Here is a 19,655-nt window from a genome sequence, read left to right on the forward strand (position 1 = left end):
AGCTGTTCCATAAGATGAATCTTTTTACCAAATTAGATAATTTTTTAGGAAATTTAAGAATTCGTAGAGGGCATATTTCCCCAAGAGGGTCTATAAAAATGTGTTAATAATGTACTGAAACCAGCAGTGATACTGTAAAAGATTGCTTGATGTCTATGAAACCTCTAATTACTTCACACCGCTTTGACCAAATTAATGTTACGGCTGATACTTGTGCAGTAGGAGACAAACCATTATCTAAAACATCTTTGTTGATCTCTACAGCATCCCTGTGATGCCTCTTTGCATGGTTGCAGACTGTCCAGAGAAGCAGTAGGGGCTGTTTGAGGTGGGGACCATTATGATGAATATAAACAACAATAAGAAATAAGAAACACTGGAAAATCTAGGATGGAATGTAACAATATTATGAAAAGGAAAGTTGCCACTCGCCATATAGCAGAGATGCTGAGTCACATATAGGCACAACAAAAAGACACTCACAAATAAAACTTTAGGCCAGTAAGGCCTTCGTCTCTCTCTCTCTCTCTCTCTCTCTCTCTCTCTCTCTCTCTCTCTCTCTCTCTCTCTCGCACACGCTCACACACACACACACACACACACACACACACACACACACACACACACACAATGCGCACGCGCGCGCTAACGCAACTCACACATGCATTACTGCAGTCTCAGGCAACTGAAGCCCCACTGGGAGCAGCAGCACCAGTGCTTGATGGGAGTGGTAACTGGGTGAGGGTAAGGAGGAGGCTGGGGCGGGCAGGGGGAGTGATAGAAGGGTAGGGGTGGTGGACAGTAAAGTGTTGCTGGGTAGTGCACAGGGACGAGGTGGAGAGAGGATAGGGCAGCTATGTGCAGTTGGGAAGTTACACGGTGGGTAGGGGAGAGGTGAGGAGGAAGCAGGGGAGGGTGGGGGAGGGGTAGCAGAAAAGGAGGGAAGTAAAAAGACTGGGTGCGATGGTGGAATGAGGGCTGTGTAGTGCTGGAATGGGAACAGGAAAGAGGGCTGGATGGGTGAGGACAATGAATAATAAAGGTTGAGGCCAGGAGAGCTATGGGAACATAGGATATATTGCATGGAAAGTTCTCACCTGTGCAGTTCAGAAAAGCTGGTGCTAGTGGGAAGGATCCATATGGCACAGGCTGTGAAGCAGTCATTGAAAAAGGATGTCATGTTTGGCAGTGTGCTCAGCAATGGGGTGGTGCACTTGTTTCTTGGCCATATTTTGTTGGTGGCCATTCATGTGGACAGACAGGTTGTTGGTTGGCATGCCCTCATACAATGCACCACAGTGGTTGCAGCTTAGCTTGTAGATCACATGACTGGTTTCACAGGTAGCCCTCCCTTTGCTGGGATAGGTGATGTTAATGACTGGACTGGAGCAGGTGGTGGTGGGAGGATGTATGGGACAGGTCTCACATCTAGGTCATATTACAGGGATATGAGCAATGAGGTAAGAGGTTGGGAACAGGGGCTGTGTAGGGATGGAAGAGTATGTTGTGTAGGTCGGTGGGCGGTGGAGTACCACTGTTGGAGGGGTGTGAAGGATAGTGGGCAGGACATTTCTCATTACAGGGCATGACAAGAGGTAGTAGGAATCCTGGCAGACCAAACACCTGATTAGTTCTAAAATTGCAGTCTCCTTCCTAGTCATCACGACCAACTACATCCCCACTCACAATCCGTCAAAACTTAAAACAGTCTTGTAAACAGGCATTCTGCTCCTCCTAGAGTATCTCCTGTGGCGGTACGGCATGGCTGTGTGCTGCGTGCTGCTGCCTGCAGTCGACTGACGCAGAAACAGGAAGCGCGCCCAGACCCCAGCGCTGCTTATCACCGGCCGGATGTTGCGCAACCCATTCACGGCAACTTGATTATAGCGCGCCGCGGGCCTAGTAATACTAGGGCCCGCGGCTCCCAGCAGCCTCGCTCAGCGGCTAAGTCCCCTTCAAGGTCACCCGCCTATAAGGCGGCGCACACAGCCATAGTGCGTCAGTCGACTGCAGGCAGCAGCACGCAGCACACAGCCATGCCGTACCGCCGCAGGAGATACTCTAGGAGGAGCAGAATGCCTGTTTACAAGACTGTTTTAAGTTTTGACGAGACACCAAACCCAACGTCTCAACAGGAGATATTAGCAGGGCCAATAACATTTGTTGGCTGTAAAATTACCTTTTCTTGTACTACAAATGAAGTAGTCACAGGCAATTCATGGATGTCTGTTGCTTTGGTGAGAGGCATCACCTACAAACAGATTTGTGGTATGGCAATGGGCACCTGCATAGCATCATCCTATGTCAACCTATCCATGGACCATCAAGAGGAATTCTCCCTAACCACCCAGAATCCCAAACCCCTCACTTGGTTCAGACTCATTGATGAGAACTTCATGATTTGGATCGAGAGTAAGGACACCCTATCCACATTCCTCCAGAATCTCAGCACCTCCCCCATTTCCTTCACGTGGTCCTCCTCAACCCAATATTCATCATTGTTGACATCCACCTCAAAGATGGTTACATCAGTACCTCCACCCATAATAAACCTACGAACCTCCAGCAATACCTCCAAATTGTTAGCTGTCACCCATTCCATACCAAGAAGTCCCTTCCATACAGCCTAACCACCCATTGCTGTCGTATCTGTAGTGATGAGCAGTTACTCTCCAAATATACCAAGGGTCTCACTCAGGCCTTCATAGACCAAAATTACTCTCCCAACATTGTGCAGAAACAGGTCTCACGTGCCTTCTCTCTCCTAACCCCCTTGCCTCATGGCCCATATCCCTGTAATATACCTAGATGAAAGACCTGTCCCATATATCCTCCTCCACCACCACCACCACCACCACCACCACCACCACCACCACCTACTTCAGTCCAGTCACAAGCATCACCTATTCCATTAGAGGCAGGACTACCTGTGAAAGCAGCTGAGATCTACAAGCTAAGCTGCAGGCACTGTGCTGCACTCTAGTTGACCAGGGCAACCAACATTCTGTCTGTCCGCATGAATACACCCACAACCTAGGACGGTAACCACCCGGTTATGTAGGTTTAATACCTGCACGGTGGCAACCCCATGACATGCAGGGATGCACTGTTGGTGCCTGTGCGAAAACCTTCCCATGTATTCCACGGAGTATGTGCCCATCGTGACTGGGGCACAGGGACTCTGAGCAACGGGTTACTTGCCAGGTAGTTGTTGCTGAAGCCAGGTGGTGCCCATGGGGAGAGCCCCCATTTGGAGTGGGTGGCACCAAGATGAAGCTTCCTCCTACTGATCGTCATACGACCCAGCAGTCTCTCTAGAAGGAAAGAACTCATTCATCGCAGAGAGATAGGACCTCAAATGTTTCCTTCCCTGGCTATGCCGTGGGAGGAATGTACGTAAGCTACAAGCAGAGAAGTACTCCTTCCAATACCTTGTTTGTACAAGGACAGATGGTGATTCTCTTTGGCCACAAAGCTTTTATAATTTGTAGATACTATAGAGGACAAGTTTGGGGAAGTTTCAGCCATCTCCAAAATGAAGAGGGGATAGATTTTGATTGAAATATCATCCCTTGCCCAGTCTGGGTGTTGCTTGTTTGTGACATGTTGGATAACATTCTGGTGACTATTGCTCCCCATAATAGTCTAAACGTGGTTCAAGGCATCATCACCTCCTCTTGCAGTCTGATGAGCTGTGTGCCAGCTTGGAGGGGCGATGGAATGTACATTTGGCCTATCATGTTATAGGGGACCAAATGACAATATGGTTCGTATTGCGGCCTTCAGTTACGCCTTTGAGGGTGATTAATTGCCTGAGAAGGTGAAGGTAATGGTATACCCATAAGACATGAAACTGTATACTGCTTGCCCCCCCTCCCCCCTCTCCCCACCACCACCACCACCACCACCACCACCACCACCACCACCACCACCACCACCACTCCCCCCGACGCAGTGCTTCAGATGTATGAAATCCATGCATATGTCTTCACGTTGCAACACTGGCCCAGTCTGTGGGAATGACTGTGACATGTAAATGTTCCTTGTGATCCTCCCCCTGTCTGCTTCAGCCATGGAGAGCACCATTCTCCATACACACCAGACTGCACTGTATATCAGAGAGAGGAAAAAAAAAACACACAGGAATATAAGACTCTGGTCAGACTAACACACCAAGAGGCCAAGAAAAATTATGAGTGTCTACATCCTGCATGCGTGATAGTGTCATATGCTACAGTTATCACACCATAGGGCTTCACGATCTTCCTCAGTTCCTGAAACTAATCCAGGTAAGCCGTCCCAGTCATCCAAACCCTGTGAGGAGAAAGACGAAAATAAGTCTTAAAAGATATATATAGCAAATATGTGCCTCTTGATATAGCTTTGGAGGCTGTGGCTTTTCGGGTAAGAGCCTTTCAGGATTTTTCCCTCTTTAATGCTTATCTCCCTCAGATGATGGAGTGCCTCGGAATGTATTATCTGCATTAGTTTCTCAATGTCCTCCACCTTTCCTCATCTTGGGCCATTTCAATGCACACAACACTTTGTGGGTGGAACACGATCGCTGGCCACAGTAAAGACATCGAAAACTTACCTCTCTCAAGTCACGAGCAGCCATCTGGTGCATCCGGAATATCTCCAACATAAATTACCACACCAACCCAAACAGAACTTAATTTACTTTTACATATTATTACTTAAACCTAGCCGGCCGGAGTGGCCGTGCGGTTCTGGGCGCTACAGTCTGGAACTGAGCGACCGCTACGGTCGCAGGTTCGAATCCTGCCTCGGGCATGGATGTGTGTGATGTCCTTAGGTTAGTTAGGTTTAATTAGTTCTAAGTTCTAGGCGACTAATGACCTCAGAAGTTGAGTCGCATAGTGCTCGGAGCCATTTGAACCATTTGAACTTAAACCTAGTCTTTTGCAGTTCAATTCTCTGCCTTATATATATTTCTGTAAACAAAAACACACAAAATCTCGCAGTCTCAAATCATGAACTCCCATTTCCCATGATGTGCATTTGCACTCTTACACATGGTAGACAATATGTGGCGTGTCAAATGTCATAAAAATTGTTGGCCTTCTGAGACCTCACACTCGAGGAGTTCCTCACAAGAGGGTATTTACATCACTGATGTGTCTTTGGGTAATCTGCACAAATTTTGTCAGAAACTAAACAGAATTCAGTAAATTGAGGTAACAGTTTGATGCTGCAACAGGAGCATAATCGTAGCTGAAAAGGGAGAGGGGGATGAGAAAGATTCTCCAAACAGATATCACATGTTCAGAAGGGATACAGAGATTAAGTGTAGTGGAGTATTTACGTTAATGCACTATGCATATGCATTCCAATAGATTTTCTGTGACAGTTTGTATGAAATTCTTAGAAAAGATCAACAGAACAGTGTGGTGTGCCGTGGAGCTCAATCCATGGCAAAGTTCTGTGATCATGAAACTTGGTAACTAAGGAGACCTGTAGAAAACACAGAACTGGATTTGACTGAGAGGTGTCATGAGAACCTGTTCTTGTTATGGATTTTAAGAAGTTATTGTCAATCAGAAGTTGAACCAGTTTGTAGTTGGAATAATAAACCCTTTCAAATAACTTCCGGGAATTCAGCCAGGTAACACTTTGTGAACCTACCAGCACCTGTTACTACGTAATAGCAATCATTTCACAAGAGAAGTGTGGTGGAAGGCGGGATCCTTCTGAAACTAGTAAGAAGATCATATCAAGAAGGAGAGAAGCTTTGCACATTCAACCACAATATTGGCTGCTAATGGTAACAGAGGCATGACTAGAGGTATCCAATGGTGAGCACAGCAGGAGGCAACAGCGTAGTTGCACGGCTTAGTCGACAAGTAACTCACAACGGAGCTACAGTGCCAGTGGTGCTGATACAAAACAGAGCAATGGCAACGATAAAAAAGCAAACATTGCATTATATCTACAACAGCAGTTGCTGAGGTTGACATTTCATCAGAAAGGAACTGAAGCAATTTTGTAGGGTGAAAAAGAAGTGGCAGATGAAATGTTAGTGTTTCTGCAGGTTGAGTCAGCGACTGCGCAGACAATGTACACGAGGAGTACAGTGATGACTATACGTGCTTAACTAGTGAAAGTGATATCGAAATTGAAACATGTGTGGAGCCATGTAGTTTATCGTCCTTGGTGGACAGGGAGCCACAAATCCTATCTCTTGTGAAACGTAGTAGAGAACAATCACTGTCCAAAGAGCAAGTTCTAAATACATACATGGAAGGTCATCCACAGCATAGTAAAAGGCAATTATGAACAGATTTTTAACAAATCTGTAGCAATATGACCGGGGAATTGCATGAGAAGAACCAGATATTAAAGGGAGGACTAGGTGCACTTCTTACAAAAACTGGTGTTTGCACATTTCAAGGATGCTCGATGTAAATTACAGGATGTGCATGACAATGACCTACTATGTTATGCACCTCAAATTGTGTGTGATATAGATTACAGTGATTTTGGGGGAAACAGTGGCTGGTTGCATAACTTCAAAAAGTGCCACAAAATTTGAAGATGTAAGATAACATAATTTCAAGCAAGCATCAACTTGACAATGCACGGGAAACTGCAGAATAGGCCCAAAAATGTATAGATGAAGTAAACAAACTTGTTTCATCATTCAGAAAGAAATTTGTTTTCAACTCCGACCAATCGAGATGCGAAGAGGAAATGTGCGTGATAGGAACCCTGGAAACTGGAGGTACCAAGGGAGTTGTATCAAATCAACTAACATCAGTGCCTTAACACATTTTTATACAATTAAGCCAACTATTAATATGGATGGTAAATTGACTGGAATGTTATTTATTGTGCTACTAGGAGTTGGAGATGCTCTGCCCCCTATGATTCTTTCTTGTGTGCCTGATCTTGCAAAGACAGTAGGGAATATTTATGTCGCAGTAAGAAAGAGTGGGAACATAGACATTTGTGAACTACAGCTATGGTATGTACGCTGCTTTTGGCCAATAGCTGGTCAAAATAACTTGCTTTTGCTTCATTCCTGGCCTACGTAAAAAAATTACATTCCTTTAGAGAAAACTATCCATACTGAAAAGTGTGTGACATTGCAGATTATACCAACTGGATTCATCAGACAAATTCAGGCACTGGATGACCCCCCCCCCCCTCCCTCCCCCACCTGGTTGCCTATAAAACATATTTTGTTGCTACACATTCCAGGATAGCCAATTTCATGATAAACTTAAGACAGACTGTTTCGCCCTCGGTTGTGGGCTATCACATTCAACTAATTTTGTTCACCCCGTTACACCAATATGATTCTGTATACATTCTTTAAGAGGGGATACCTAGCTGAACGTCCAATGTCCTGCACAGTTTGTAACCCCACGGAGTTCGTCTTTGATCTTGTTGGTGTCAACCTTTGTGATCACTGTGGTGTGCCATTTTTCATTCAGTGTTCATGGTGCAAGTTAATGGTTTGCTTTGAACATTTCTTGAATGTTGACGATGTCCATTTTGTGAAAGGTGATACATGCATCTCAAAGAAAGCTGATACCTGCACCTGCCAGACACTCATTTTCTATCGCCCTCCTGACCTGTGTGGCAAACCATTAGCAACTAGTATTTTCATGTCATAATTGTTAACACAACACTTTCAAATGAAGCTTACTAAAGATTGAACTTGTGACCTCGCACTCGAGGGATTCCTTGTTAGTTGAAGTATTCAGACTGCTTTAAGTTCGCTCCTTTCTTTAAAAAAAAAAAAAGCTGTACACAGATTCTCTTTCAGGTCAAAGTGACCCGATTAGTATTAAGGACACAACGTTCGTAAATTATTAAAAGTGGCTAGAATTTTAAATTTTAGTTCCACTTATTTATGTGTATTTGTGAGGATTGTACCGTTGCGAAAGTGTTTGCACCACTATTCCCACAGAATTCCTGTACGTGCTAACTTATTTGCTCTTCTTTGCTTCTCGGTCAGACCTGCCCTCAAAGTGTAACACTTGTGAGATATAAGAGAATAGTTTCTGTTCCATTATAGCTGGAAAGATGGCTACATGTTTTTGGATCCTCTGGGCTCTTTCTTGATCCATCATAAGATTTATTGTTACCAGCTAGTAATTATAGCAGTTTAAAATAGGCTCCATGTTTAATTTTATGTAATTCTTCCAACTCTCACCATAAACTCCTTGATGCTCAGTGGCAGTCATTTTCAGCACAGTTCTTTGAATATTGTTGTTAAGAAGAGTTTGATCATATTTTATATCATTTACTCTGGATACAGCATATTTTGTCGAACTAAGAGTCAGATTTGTAATGGTTGCACTGGATGATCTTCCAGTTTGTGGAAAGATTATAAGCTCCACATGATATTTTCGTCTTTTGACTGCACCACTTGCACTGCTTGCTTGTTGCCATGCTAGGTGTCAATGTCTGAAGTGTCCTCTGAATAAGTTTTATGGTGAATGCTGTTATCAGTGGTGTGATTTTCTTCTTCAGAAATATTCTCCTCACTTTGAGAAGCATTTACTAATGCTTCCACTTGCTCATCAGAAAGAAATCATTTCATCATGGAAATTGCGTAAGATATGTGAACAGCTTCCACACTAAACAGTTGGTGACATGTTACTGGTGGTGATATTGCTGTATGAACATAGTGACTTGCACTGCTGTAACTTCACTTACTTCAACAATAAGCAAAGACCTCCACTGTAATAAAAATCAATTAAGCATGTATTCCAGGTCTGTGGAAATAACCTTACTGCCAATTTTTTGTGCCTGTTGTGAATTTTTAAATACATAGATCATAAAGATCCTAGGGATACCAGTGAGGCAAGTAACAAATTAAGCAATAACAGGTGGGTTAATTTTTTTTAAAGACTTAAGCTATGTAGAATGTACAGAAAAAATGTTTTAAAGCACAAGCATTTAAATACCAAATGTACTGGAAGAACAAATTCTGTTCTGTTTCTTACTGACCAGAACAGAACGGCAGGATGAATTGAACCCCTGGTAATGCACCCTTCACTAAACACCTGATGGCCTTATTTTTTACAATTTCACACAAATTGGTATATATGACAATGTTTATATAGATTGCTACTTACTGTGAAGAAGACACGTCAAGTTGGAGACAGGCACAATTAAGACACGTACATAAAGCTTTCGGCCACCATGTTCATCAGAAAAAAGGGGGGGGGGGCCAAGGACCCCCCCCCCCCCACACACACACAAACAAAACTGCGAACTCCAGCATCTCGGGCCAGTGTGTGTGTGTGTGTGTGTGTGTGTGTGTGTGTGTGTGTGTGTGTGTGTGTGTGTGTTACTGATGAACGCTGTGCCGAAAGGTTTAGGTAAGTGTCTTTTAATTGATCTTTTCTGCTACTTGACGTATCTTCTCTATGGTAAGTAGCAATCTCTTTTCCTACATTGTTGATATTCCTACCGGGAATATACTTTACTGCAACTTTCACAATTCAGGTTATTCAAGTGGAGTCCATTCCGTGCCAGGAACTCATTGCTAATGAAGTTATTTAGGTCTAAAAATATTGGATTGTACTTCATAATCAGGTGTTTTGAATAAATTTATTTTGTTACTTACAAGATGTGTATGAAAACCTTTGGTTTGTAGTTCTATTTACCTGTATATGGTAATTAGAATATTGATATTAAAACCTGAACCAGTATCATAATTTTTTTACAGCATAGCGACAGAGTGCATACCTGTTCATAGAGTGTGTGTGTGTGTGTGTGTGTGTGTGTGTGTGTGTGTGTGTGTGTGTGTGTGTGTGTGTGTTTTGACTGAGTTTTTCATTTGACACCGCCAAGTCTTCAAAATGTTAACTGATATTGACCTACACTGGCCATCATAAGAACTGTACTCTGAAAGCAGCAAATGGTGATCAAAATGACACATTTTATGAATGTGCCAAATGAAAACAGTGTTGTCGAATATCAAATGAAAGTAGAGTAAAAGATTTAGTCAATTACTTTCGTCAGCAATAAAATGCCATTCTTTTGAAATGGCTGTATACTGTCTTGTAATGCTGCATTCTTTCTGTGTAATTCGGCTTAAGCCTTTGCCAGATGATTTCAATTTTTATTTTGTATTCATCTCAGGTTCCCATGGATGTTGCCTAAAAATGATAAAATGAAGTTCATCAAGCTGTTAGAATAGTGTTAGTCTTTCTAACACCCCACTGGTTATTCCTTTTACAGTTTGAGTCTATAATGTTTAAAATTTGTCTGTATTGGAATGTCTCTGGGATTTACTTCCAACTGTTATTTCTTTAAGTATACCATTTTTTCCAGTCATGTAAATTAATAAAAATGTTAGTGTTTCAGTGGCATTCAAATTCTTGAAATTAATCTTTATTTTTTCTAGCCTTCTTGTTCCACATGGGGAGGGATCCAAGTGCTGATGTACGGACAAATGTGGTTCGAATTATTGCACTGAACCAGGTCACAGTCCCTCACATTATTAAAAGAATACTTGATATACGTGAGACTGTGCGTTGTGCTGCTTATAAAACATTGTCTCGTATAAATCTTCGATCATTCAGTATTGGTCAGCGTGAACTGCTGTTAAACCAAGGCCTTCGTGACCGTTTTGGTAAGTAAGGTGGAGTTTTGTTTGTTCAATATTTAATTGAATTTGCCAAGTGAGGTGACCACTGGATTTGTGAAGGATATTGATGTTCTGACACTGAGTGAGAGGATCTATTTGAATTAGTTTCGTTGGAGGTAAGACTTCTCGATTCCATATCATTTTACATATTGTAATGATTACCTTGTAATAATGTTACTGTCTTTTTTAAAACTCTGTTATCGTAGTGGTGTCTTGCCTGGAAAACCAGGAAAATTGGGAATTCTTCCAAAAATTGAATTTACTGTAAAAGCCAGGAAACCCTACAGAACTCTAAGAGATTATAGGAGAAGTGGAACTGTTTGTTGACAGAATGATATGGTGAGAATCATGGAATTATAGGTCATTCAGAGATTTTGCTTGAGAAACAATCTGTTGTGGATTCACATAAGACAAAAAAGTGCACTGAATTGTTGTAATGTTTGTTGCTTGATCGTGGGTGCCATGGGCCTGCTTGCCAACCTTGGGAATCTTTGGTATGTCCATTGGTTCTTGGGTTCCAGTTCTGCTTCCCATTGCATGATTGAGTGTGCATTAGAGTGTAATGTGTGAGTGAGAATTTGTCATGTTAAAATGGCCCTACCTCCTTCTTCTTTTCTTTGATCCCAATCACCATTACTGTCAGTTAAGACTGTTTATGAAAAGTTGAAGGGCTTCCATAGTGGCCTACAGGTACACAGCTGATACTTTTCCCCACATTGTCAATTAGCTTCTAAAATCCGAAAGTGCCTTACTGCATGTAACATGTAAAAATTCTGTAGAAAAATGTTCACCAAAACACCTTATAAACTGTTATTCACTATGCACCTGTTCATTTAATCCAATCCTAAGCAGACCGTTTCTATCCTGAACTAATATGTCTGGGATATTATCTGGTAGATGTTGTCTATCTCTGAAGACGCGGATTTGAACCATCACCCTCCTGAATGTGAACCGCTGCACCAGTTCGCTCAGTGAAGACGGAGAAAAATTTGAACATGTAGTTGGCAGTAAGTTACTATATGGCTTATTACAAGAAAGAAATGTTGAGTGAATTAAATTCAAAGCAAGCATTGTTGGAACTCCAGTAGATGTTTATGGTAATACCAGCTGCAAAATAAAGATAAAAAGAAACCGTTACATGGAACGATAGGGTGGATTTGCTGTGAAAGAGGAAAGATGAAGCCCTGAAAGCTAGAGATAAAGAAATGCAAACAGTTCCAGGGTAAATAAATTACAGCAGAAATACAAAGATCAGAAGCCAAAAGTGGAAAGAATTGTGGTTGAAGAAAAATAGTAAGCTAGGACTGATTTCACACACAAACTAGAACATGACAGTAAAGTTACTCATATGCTACTGTACCAAGCATAATAAGAGACAATGAGTACTTAACAGCAACAGAAAAACCAGATGGCAAAATGGTTGGGGAAGAGACAGAAATGAGCAAAATCATGAAATCCTATTTTGAAACCATGTACAGCAGAACAGGAAAATACCCCAATGATGTAACCACACAGGTTAGTTTCAGTTGTAATGACGAGCCTGCTCAAAAGGTTCCAACAACATTAAAGGAAGTAGAAACCACATTTAATAGAATATTATTCTTGAAGAAAAGCAAAGAGGCAGATTTTGATGAAGTCCGTTCAGACACGATTGAAGCAGCTGAGCCACTAGGAATACAGTGGCTTCATAGAGTTACAGCTACAACATGGAAGGACGGGAAAATTGCAATTGATTAGTTCTCTCTCTCTCTCTCTCTCTCTCTCTCTCTCTCTCTCTCAAAAAAAAAAAGGGGGGGAGAGGAATTACCTTATTCTGTTTTGGTTTCTCAATACTTGAAAAAGTACTTGAGGAAAAGCTAAGGAAAATAATAGAACTGCAACCACAGGAAGTGCAGTATGGATTCCAAGAACACCGTATGACTATACATCTCAAAACGCTGGCTAGAAGAGTACAGGAAGAAGGGCAAGACTTTACACTTACCTTTTTAGATTGAAAAAACTTGATAATGTCGTGAGGAGGAACATATGTGAAAGCTCCAGAAAGAAAAAGGTACCTACTAGGCTTATTCAGAAGGTGAAATGGCTGTGGGAAGGCAGGTTGCAGTTGCGAACAGGTAGGAAGTTCTGATTGTTCCAGTCAGCTAAGAGTCGCCTGGTATGAACATCTAAAAGCACATGAATTAACAATAAATAAATCAAAAACAGTTGCTGAATCAGTAGGCAGAACAAGAAAAGAAAAATAAGACTGGAAGGTACAAAGCTAAAAATAGTAGACAGTACAAATATCTTGGGTGCATCATTTCAAGCAATAAGAGGATAAAGCATGAGATCAATAACTGGGCTGATTTTTGAAATCATTCCAGTTCTATCATCAAGTTTAGAATCTGTTCTGGAATGAACTAGTCCCCTTAACATAGACCAACAGACCAGCACAACAACCAAACAGCTTGACAAAAAACTGAAAGCTGCAGAAATGAAGTTCTTACAAACCCCAGAGGAATAGGGAGGATCGGATAAAAAATGAAATAAGGAAATAAACTCGAAAGAAACTGACAAGAGCGTATTTAAGATTGTTAGGGACAAATCAAACAAATCGGTGAGTGGAGGATAGCAAAACAATCAGTATACACAAATGTGATTGGTAAAAGACCAGTAGAAAGAACAATGAAAAGATGGATGGGCCAAGTGAAGGAGGATATAGGAACAAAAGGAGTCAGCTGGGATAAAGTCTGGAGGAGAGATTGGTGCAGGAACTGACACAAGTGGGGAGCACTTGTAAACATTACCCAGGCAACTGGAGTGAAAAATTAACAATGACAACGAATGTAGAATTATTGCTTTTTTTTCCCTTTTGAAACTGAAACCAATGATTTTTTAGCTGAAATCGATGCTGCTTGTTTCTTAAGTTCAGTGTTAGTGTATTGCTTATTGACGAATAATAAGTGTACTTAGGGCTTCAAATGTTTTCTTTAACTGGAGTTTAAGTTGTTGTATATAAATTAAAAATTCTCAAAGAAGTAGGAATTGTGCAGATTTTGTGTGTTGTGTGATGGGCATATTACTAAACAAGTGCTTGTTTCCTATCATTAAAGTATAATTTAAAACTGTTTTCAATCCTTTGTGTGTGTCGTGCACTTCTTAATCAGTTATGAATTTGTCTAAACTTTAATGGCTTTTATTAATTTCTTTTTCAGATAAAGTGAAAGCTTGTGTGGTTAAAGAACTGCTGAATACTTGGTTTACAAGTACAAACAAAAATTTTATTGAATTTCTTACTGTACTTGATGTTGAGACCTCAACTGAAACATGTACCCTTGCACTTAATGTTCTTTTTGAGTAAGTACAGATTTCACTAGTTTAAACCTTTGTATTGGTCTATGTATCTCTGAGGCCCTGCTTCCTTTTAGTATTTTAACACTTCAAACATTAAACAGTTCTTCTACTCTAACTTCATATTAAAACTGCTGTATTGTCTCTTCAATAACGTTTTACTTCAATTTGTGTTTCAAACTCACAGCTTCAGCTGTTATGCAAGTACCCTTGTTGTGATGTCAGTATGCTACACACACACATCTGTGAGAGTATAGTGTATTATTGATCACAGTTGAGAATTTGTGGTGGAATATATGCAGACTTCAATACTCTATTAATTATTGTATCATTGCCATACTCAAAACAAGAAAAGCAGTTTCCCTGTTATAAAAAAATACAGGCACAGGTGGTATTAAAAAGTTCTTGTTCTGACACAGAAAACACAATATTTAAAAGATAATGTTTTATTATTTTTCAAAACCATTCCAACATCAGTGAGCTTGGTTGCCTTTATTTGGGTGTCATTGAGTGTAGCATTTCAAATTTTTTTCATTACTTTGTTAGTCATACGTTTTCAGATCATATTGGCGCTCATAAACTTAAACGGTTGCATGGCCATACTTATATTCACCAGTATATTCACCAGCCCACTTCCAGTTATTGCCACACACAAGCAACTGTGTTTCTCATCAAAGTAATTATGAAAAGGATAGATTACTACTCACCGAAAAGATTACATTTGAGTAGTACACAGGTGCAACAAAAAGCATGTTACACACTAAGCTTACGGCCAAAGCCTTCATCAAAAAAGAGAAAAAATACACGCACATTCACATAAGCAAGAACATCTCACACGCACATGATCGCTATCTGTGTCTGCTCCAACAGTAATGCAACTGAAACATATACAACGGGAGCAACAATATGGAGTGGGATGAAGGAGGAGGGGGGATGGCAGGGTAGAAGTGGGGGGGGGGGGGGGGGAAGAGGAATCAGTGTTGTCTGGCAGAGCATGCAGGGACTAGAGGTGTCTGCACAAGGCTGCCAGGTACAGTGTTGGGAGGCTGGAAAAGTAGGGGATGAATGGGGGTTGAAAAAGGACAGCAGAAAGGAGAGGAGCAGGGAAGAGGAAGAGACTGGTGAGTGTATTGGAAAAGAGCAGTGTACAATGAGGACGAGGGGACATGAATTGGAGGTGATAGGAGTGGTGGGAAGGGGGGAGGGAGGGGGGGGGGAAACAATTGGTTGTAGAATGTGGGGACACTAAGTTACCTTAGATTGAGGCTGAGATGTTTTGAGAGTAGAGAATGTGTTTCAGGGATAACTCCTATATGCACAGTTCAGAAAAGCTGGTAGTGAAAGGGAGGATTGAGATGGCCCGAGCTGTGAAGCAGCCATCAAAATTAAGCATGTTATATTCAGCTGCATGTTGTGCCACAGGGTGGTCCTCTTTCCTCTTGGCCACAGTTTGGTGGTGGCCATTCATTCTCATGATCAGCTGGTTGGTAGTCACAAAAATATAAAAATCTGAGAACTTTCCACCAAATTCACACCTGAAATGATCCTACTCTCTCTCTCGTTAACCTTTCGAACAAAATCCTCAGCCCCACAGAAGTTTGTTATATTCAAAGGCGTCGCCTTCAGCCCTTCACCCAAATCTAAAAATGTTGGACTTGTCAAAGCCCTATTCTCTTTCTCCTAATCCTTGCAGTGGAAACCAATATCACCAACCTAATCCCAACATCAAAACCCACCTCTCCCACTGCATATTATCATCCATCTGTGGTCCTGCCCCCCCTCTGACCTAACCATCCCCTGGTCACCCTCCAGAAATTTATTACCTCAAACTAGACCTCACCATCCTCCCCCCTTCCTGAGAACACCAACCTTTCAGCAGGAGAAAGAACAACTATACACCGCCTGAAAACATATCATCACCTAGTCATCCTACCTGCAGACTAAAAGTTCCACCACTGTCATTATGGACCACATGTGTTTATCAGCAGTGTTTAGAATTTTGGCTCTTGGAGTTAGTACTAACCAACCATTTTGTGTCCATCTAATATCGTAGTTTGCTTAAGAGAATTTTCCTGTGGACAAATTTTACTGCTGTATTTGCTTTATAATAAAATAAAATTCTTGAAAAATGATCAAAATCCTGAAATGTCCACTGACCTGCTCCAACTCTTTGGTTTCAGCAAACATACTTGCATTGTGCAGAAGTGATGTTGCTTCTCATCCTAGCAGCAAAAACTGAACTTCGAATTGCAGGTTTCACAATATAGTGAACTGAAACAAACAACTTAACTGAAATGTGAGATATAATGCCAGATGAGTGGAACTTCACTTATAAATCCTGACATAGACAGTGATGTATAAATCACAACCCTTATGAAACTGCTTACAGAGCAAATTGCGAAACATTCATCTGTGGTTTCAAAGTCTCGGAACAGTTGTGGTATTCAAAGTGAGAAACATAGTATACATACAGCACCTGCACTAGTTAGTTTCTGATTAATTGGAGATTAGTCAGGCAATCTCTTTGTTACTAGGAATATTTACTGTAAGAATCCTGATGTATGCCATTCAACTCTTCTGCAGATATGATCCTATGTCTAAAATACTATATGTTTTATATGCGTCTTTATATCTACTAATAAAACAAATGAACTTACTACTATAATAGCTGATGCTTGTTGAGGATGAAAAATACTGTTCGTTTAACTTTTTGTTATTGAAAAAGCATGTAATTTTCTGTTTTGTTACAGACATCAGCCACTGACAGATGTTATTAGTGGAGTGCCTGTGGACAGTGTTACCCACCTTATCCCACATGACAAACTAAACCCAGCAGTTTCATTTTATTGGCGTAGTGTGGCAGTTCACTTGCACAATAATGCCGCTGAAGACCTAGAGAAAATTGTTCCAGAACTGACTCATTATTGTTCATACATAGCAAGGTGAGAGATCAGTCAGTAATTTTCAGGAAACTGAATTTCCTGGAATAGTCTAAAATCTTGGGGAATTCTATAAGACTCTGGGAATTCTGAGAGAGACCGGGAGAAGGTGAAGTGTTCGTTGAAGGAAAAAAATATACTGAGCCATTTTGCTACAAACCAAACTTGAGGCCAGTTCACACATGACATTGTGGTGGCCCGGTGTAATGTTAAGCTCTCTCTATACAGCTTAAGCGTTTTCATGGACTTACTTGTTGAAGAATGCTGGTTCTGCTTTCTTGCAGCGCCCATGTCTTCTGCTAGCACCGGACGCTTCTCCGAAGATTTCACTGCTAGGAAGGGGAAATTTTCACTCTCTCGCTCTTTATCTCTCTTCTTATTTAAAAAATACACTACTCTTGGAATATCATTCAGTGCACCCGAACATATTTATTTCCACTTTGTACAAAAAAAAGCAACTAAACTTTGACGTAAGCCCACACATTACCGGGCACCCACAATCAGTTAATTACACATTTTTGAACACAATTAACACATAAGCTTTTATCGTGGCTGACTATCCACGTCCAGTCCACATACTCTCAACAGCAGTTCAACATCTAATAAACAGTCACTATATCGAGTAACTCCATTTGTTTTTCAACAATACAAAGCTACATTACTCTTTGCAGCCAGCCACGGAGCTTCCGGGCCGTATTTAATTATTCTTGGCAGGTCGCGCTGAACACTTGCCAGTGCCAACGAATTATCTGCCTTCCAGTTTCGCCTGCACAAACAATAAATGGGTGCAGTATCCCATGCTCATCCTTATGCCCTGCTTTAAAATAACGCGTGTTCGAAACGGCTGAAACACAAGTGTCTCCAGACTTTCGTAAAATTCTGGGGGCACAACAACATGCCTGCACAAATGTCTGTGCATCTAATAAATCTCTGCATATCTCGCGTGATTTCACGATATCGTTCCAATCTACTGCTGGCCTGCCACCTATTGGTGTAGGAAAAAACTTACAGTGGCAAGTGCCAACCCTCTCACAAAGGATATTTCAGTTCAGGACTTGAATAACGCCGAAAATTTTGCTGTGGCCTCTGTTCGCAGCTAGTCTTAAGAATGGTAGTAAAATGTCAGAGGCAGAAAGAACAATCTAACTGGTCAAGACAGTAGCTCCTAAAGCAATGCAGTTTTCACATAATTTACTTTGCAAGTTAACACGATAAACCCAATGCAAATGCAAATGGAGATGTACAAGTATCTATTGATGCTTGTAATTCCTTGTGCAACAAAGCAAAATACTTCTGTGAGGAGAACAATTTCACCACACGAACAACTGATAGAGACATTACAATTCCTAGCAACAGGAAGAAGTTAACAGAGATTTAGAATTTTTGACAGCAATGTCCAAACAAGCATTAAACAATACAAAGCACACATGCTGTGTGGCTGTCCTGAACAAGGATTTCATGAAACTATGTAATACATCATTTATGACAAGTTACAGATCATCTTTTTACATTTTTGAATGTGTTTTCAACTCCATAAATTCTAATAAATTATAGAAGAGGCCAATGAAGTATCTTTTACTTTGTTTATGAGTGTGTGGGAATTTTCAATTCTTTGTCTGAAGTCCCTTATTAACTTGTTATAAATAGAATATAAAACTCCATTCTGGACTATAGTGTGGATTCCACAGCATATATGAAGAGTTTTACTTGTAGCATTGTGGTAGTGAATTGTATAGTTTCCCTTTAATTCACTCTTATTACGAACCATATATTCCATTAGGAAGTAAACGTATAGACACACAAGTATAAGAATCCTTCTGTCCCTAAAGAAAGTGCTGCAACATACTTCTTTATCAGCTTAACACCATATTCCGACTGCATACTTGTGTAGAATAACTACTTGTAATTTATCTTTACTGCCGAAAAAGATTACGGCATAGGACAGAACTCCATATAAGTATACTTGCAATCCTTTATTCATGTTTGCGTAATGAGAGTTCTAAGCTGCCTTCTTAAATCGGTTGCTGTAATCCTTGGTCTTGACTTTACAGAAGCACGTGAGAGGCCTATTTATTTCAGTAAGTTCAATAAAGAACTCCCTAAAGCACTGACATATCAACCATTTTAGGTTTCATTTTGTGCACTTAGATGAGAGACAGTGAACACTACAGTGAAAACAACAGTTGGTTGAAACACGTTTCACCCATCAGATTTGTGGTGATCTTCTGTCCACATGCTATGATCTGTCTGTGCAGAAGTGACATACGCAGAGACTTGTGCAAACCGATCGTTTGTGTGTGGACTGACCTATGTTTGGCTTCATAAACAATCCAATGAAATGCATTGACGTCTTGTTATCTTTGTTGCTCAATCACAGACCTGCTCGGGTAGCCTCGTGTTAACATGACCACTTTAATAGAGTCGGAAAGGTATGCCGGCCCTGAATTGAATCTGCCCAGTAGATTAATGACGAAGGGTCACTGTGCTGGCCAGGCTGTATGTGGCTGTTATGCAGTTTCCCACATCCCATTAGGTGAATACTGTGCTGTGTCCCTTGTTCCACGTCAGACATATGCTATGTTATGCAAGCTTTTTGAACACTTTCTCGCACTTGCGCACAGGATTTACTCTAAATGCAAATAGATTGGGTATGCTGCTTCTGTCCTGGGGGTGAATAGGAGGTTGATGAACTTCACTGTTTGTTCTCTTTAAACACTTACTCAGCATCAGTAGTTTAACCATGCACTCACTGACTG

General features: G+C 41.1%; 1 protein-coding gene across 1 annotated transcript in view; it reads left to right on the forward strand.

Annotated features, from left to right (window-relative positions):
• LOC126251849 (condensin complex subunit 3) overlaps positions 1-19,655 on the forward strand; it is a 217,772-nt gene that overhangs the window by 48,563 nt on the left and 149,554 nt on the right. Inside the window, exons 5-7 of the mRNA XM_049952524.1 lie at positions 10,388-10,615; positions 13,825-13,966; positions 16,711-16,902. Coding sequence (XP_049808481.1) covers positions 10,388-10,615; positions 13,825-13,966; positions 16,711-16,902 — 562 coding nt within the window. The remainder of the gene's footprint in view (positions 1-10,387; positions 10,616-13,824; positions 13,967-16,710; positions 16,903-19,655) is intronic.

Source organism: Schistocerca nitens, chromosome 4 (assembly GCF_023898315.1).
Source record: "Schistocerca nitens isolate TAMUIC-IGC-003100 chromosome 4, iqSchNite1.1, whole genome shotgun sequence".
Taxonomy (NCBI): Eukaryota; Metazoa; Arthropoda; class Insecta; order Orthoptera; family Acrididae; genus Schistocerca; species Schistocerca nitens.